Source organism: Rhagoletis pomonella, unplaced genomic scaffold (genome assembly GCF_013731165.1).
Source record: "Rhagoletis pomonella isolate Grant_MI unplaced genomic scaffold, Rhpom_1.0 Rhpom_scaffold_00004, whole genome shotgun sequence".
Lineage (NCBI taxonomy): Eukaryota > Metazoa > Arthropoda > Insecta > Diptera > Tephritidae > Rhagoletis > Rhagoletis pomonella.
The window spans coordinates 49,062,464-49,064,007 of NW_023458558.1; the positions used below are offsets into that span (position 1 = coordinate 49,062,464).

General features: G+C 34.8%; 1 protein-coding gene across 1 annotated transcript; it reads left to right on the forward strand.

Annotated features, from left to right (window-relative positions):
* The first annotated feature begins 206 nt into the window (after positions 1–206).
* LOC118737718 (COMM domain-containing protein 5) lies at positions 207–1,184 on the forward strand. Its single transcript, XM_036468425.1, has 3 exons — positions 207–606; positions 684–827; positions 893–1,184. The coding sequence occupies exons 1-3, from the start codon at positions 302–304 to the stop codon at positions 1,068–1,070; spliced, it is 627 nt and encodes a 208-aa protein (XP_036324318.1). The 5' UTR covers positions 207–301; the 3' UTR covers positions 1,071–1,184.
* The last annotated feature ends 360 nt before the right edge of the window (positions 1,185–1,544 follow it).

The following is a 1,544-nucleotide window of genomic DNA, read 5'->3' on the forward strand; positions in this document are numbered from 1 at the left end:
ATATGTCCTGCATGTGAAGACTTCTCATCTCCCCTCTTTGGTCCGACCCCGTCGAAACAGCACATCTCTTACCTACAACGATTAAGTAATTACCCCATTCAACAGCAACGAGATAGATTTCATTGTGTTTGAGGCTTTAGCGAATGGTTTATGTCTACACTAATAAAATCTCCATTAAATAATCAACACAATGTGGATATGGTAACCCTACGTTAACAGCTGTTTCTTAAAAGCAAAACAAAAGCTGAAAGTCAATTTGCTGAAATTTTATTTCCGGGCTAAAGCGATATTTTCATTAAAAATGTCTTCGAATTTCAGATATACAATGGTGCGCACAGTGCGTCCATATGTTAAATATTTTCCACAACTAACAAAACCGGTACTTCGGGTACTCATCAAGGTTTCTGTACATTACCTGGAGAGTTCGAAGTGTTCACCGGAGGAGCTAGACTTGGAGTTAACTAAACTCACCCATTCCGGCCATGATATTCCAGACAATTTTTGCGAATTATTTGCTGCTGTGCTACAAATAATGCAAATATTTTTGCGTACACCAAAAGGTATTGTTAAGGATTATGAACTACGAGACTGCCTAAAGGAACTGAGGTAAGTACTTAAAAAAAAAAGAACACGATATATCTACGGCGACTGTTGGTTTTGCTGTTTTTCTTTTTTACATTCAGGTTTACAGACGAATGCGTCGACGATTTAAGCAAAGTACTCTACAATCATCGTGCCTCATTAACAAAAAATTTCATTGAGGCAAAGACATCACGTTCTAAACCAAAAAACATGCAATGGCGCATCAATATATCACTGGGAGAGGGGTAAGAATGAAAGCATGTGTATATAATTTGTAGTAAAAAATCGAATCTACTCATTGTTTCCACAGCGCGTGCAATGGCAGTATTAATGCTCCAACTATTATACTGCACTTTCAACTACCAGATGGTCGATATCGCACTTTGGAGTTTCCACTTGCAATGTTCCATCAACTGCGTTATAATGTAGCTCTACTTTTGAATGAAATGCAAGCTTTAGAGAGTCGAGCAGTTATGAAGAAATTTTAAGGCAATAATCGTGAGATTTTCGGCGATTCGGAAATTATGCAATGTTACATTTTTGAAGCCCACTTAAAGCTGCTGTAGCTCAATCGGTTACAGTATATAATACGTGGCAAATTTTTAATCAAATAAAATACTTTGCTTTGATGTGAATTGATCGCTCAAAACTAAGTATTCTTTATATCCTACATTATTTGCCAATGTATTACTGATGTATTTAATGTAGCTTTGTTAGTTAAAGCGTTTATGTGAAATTATTAAAATATAAAAATATCGGCAATAATTGTTATAACAATTGATGGATGTTTAGTAAACAATACAAGAACCGAGTTGTGCGTATAATGTTTTCAATAGTGCATATATTCATAGCTGCTAAGATAGACTTATAGATAGTAGGTTATATTAAATTTACATTATACACGCATTTGCATATATGTATGTGCTTTCTATGTATGTAACAATAAATATTGACTGTATTTG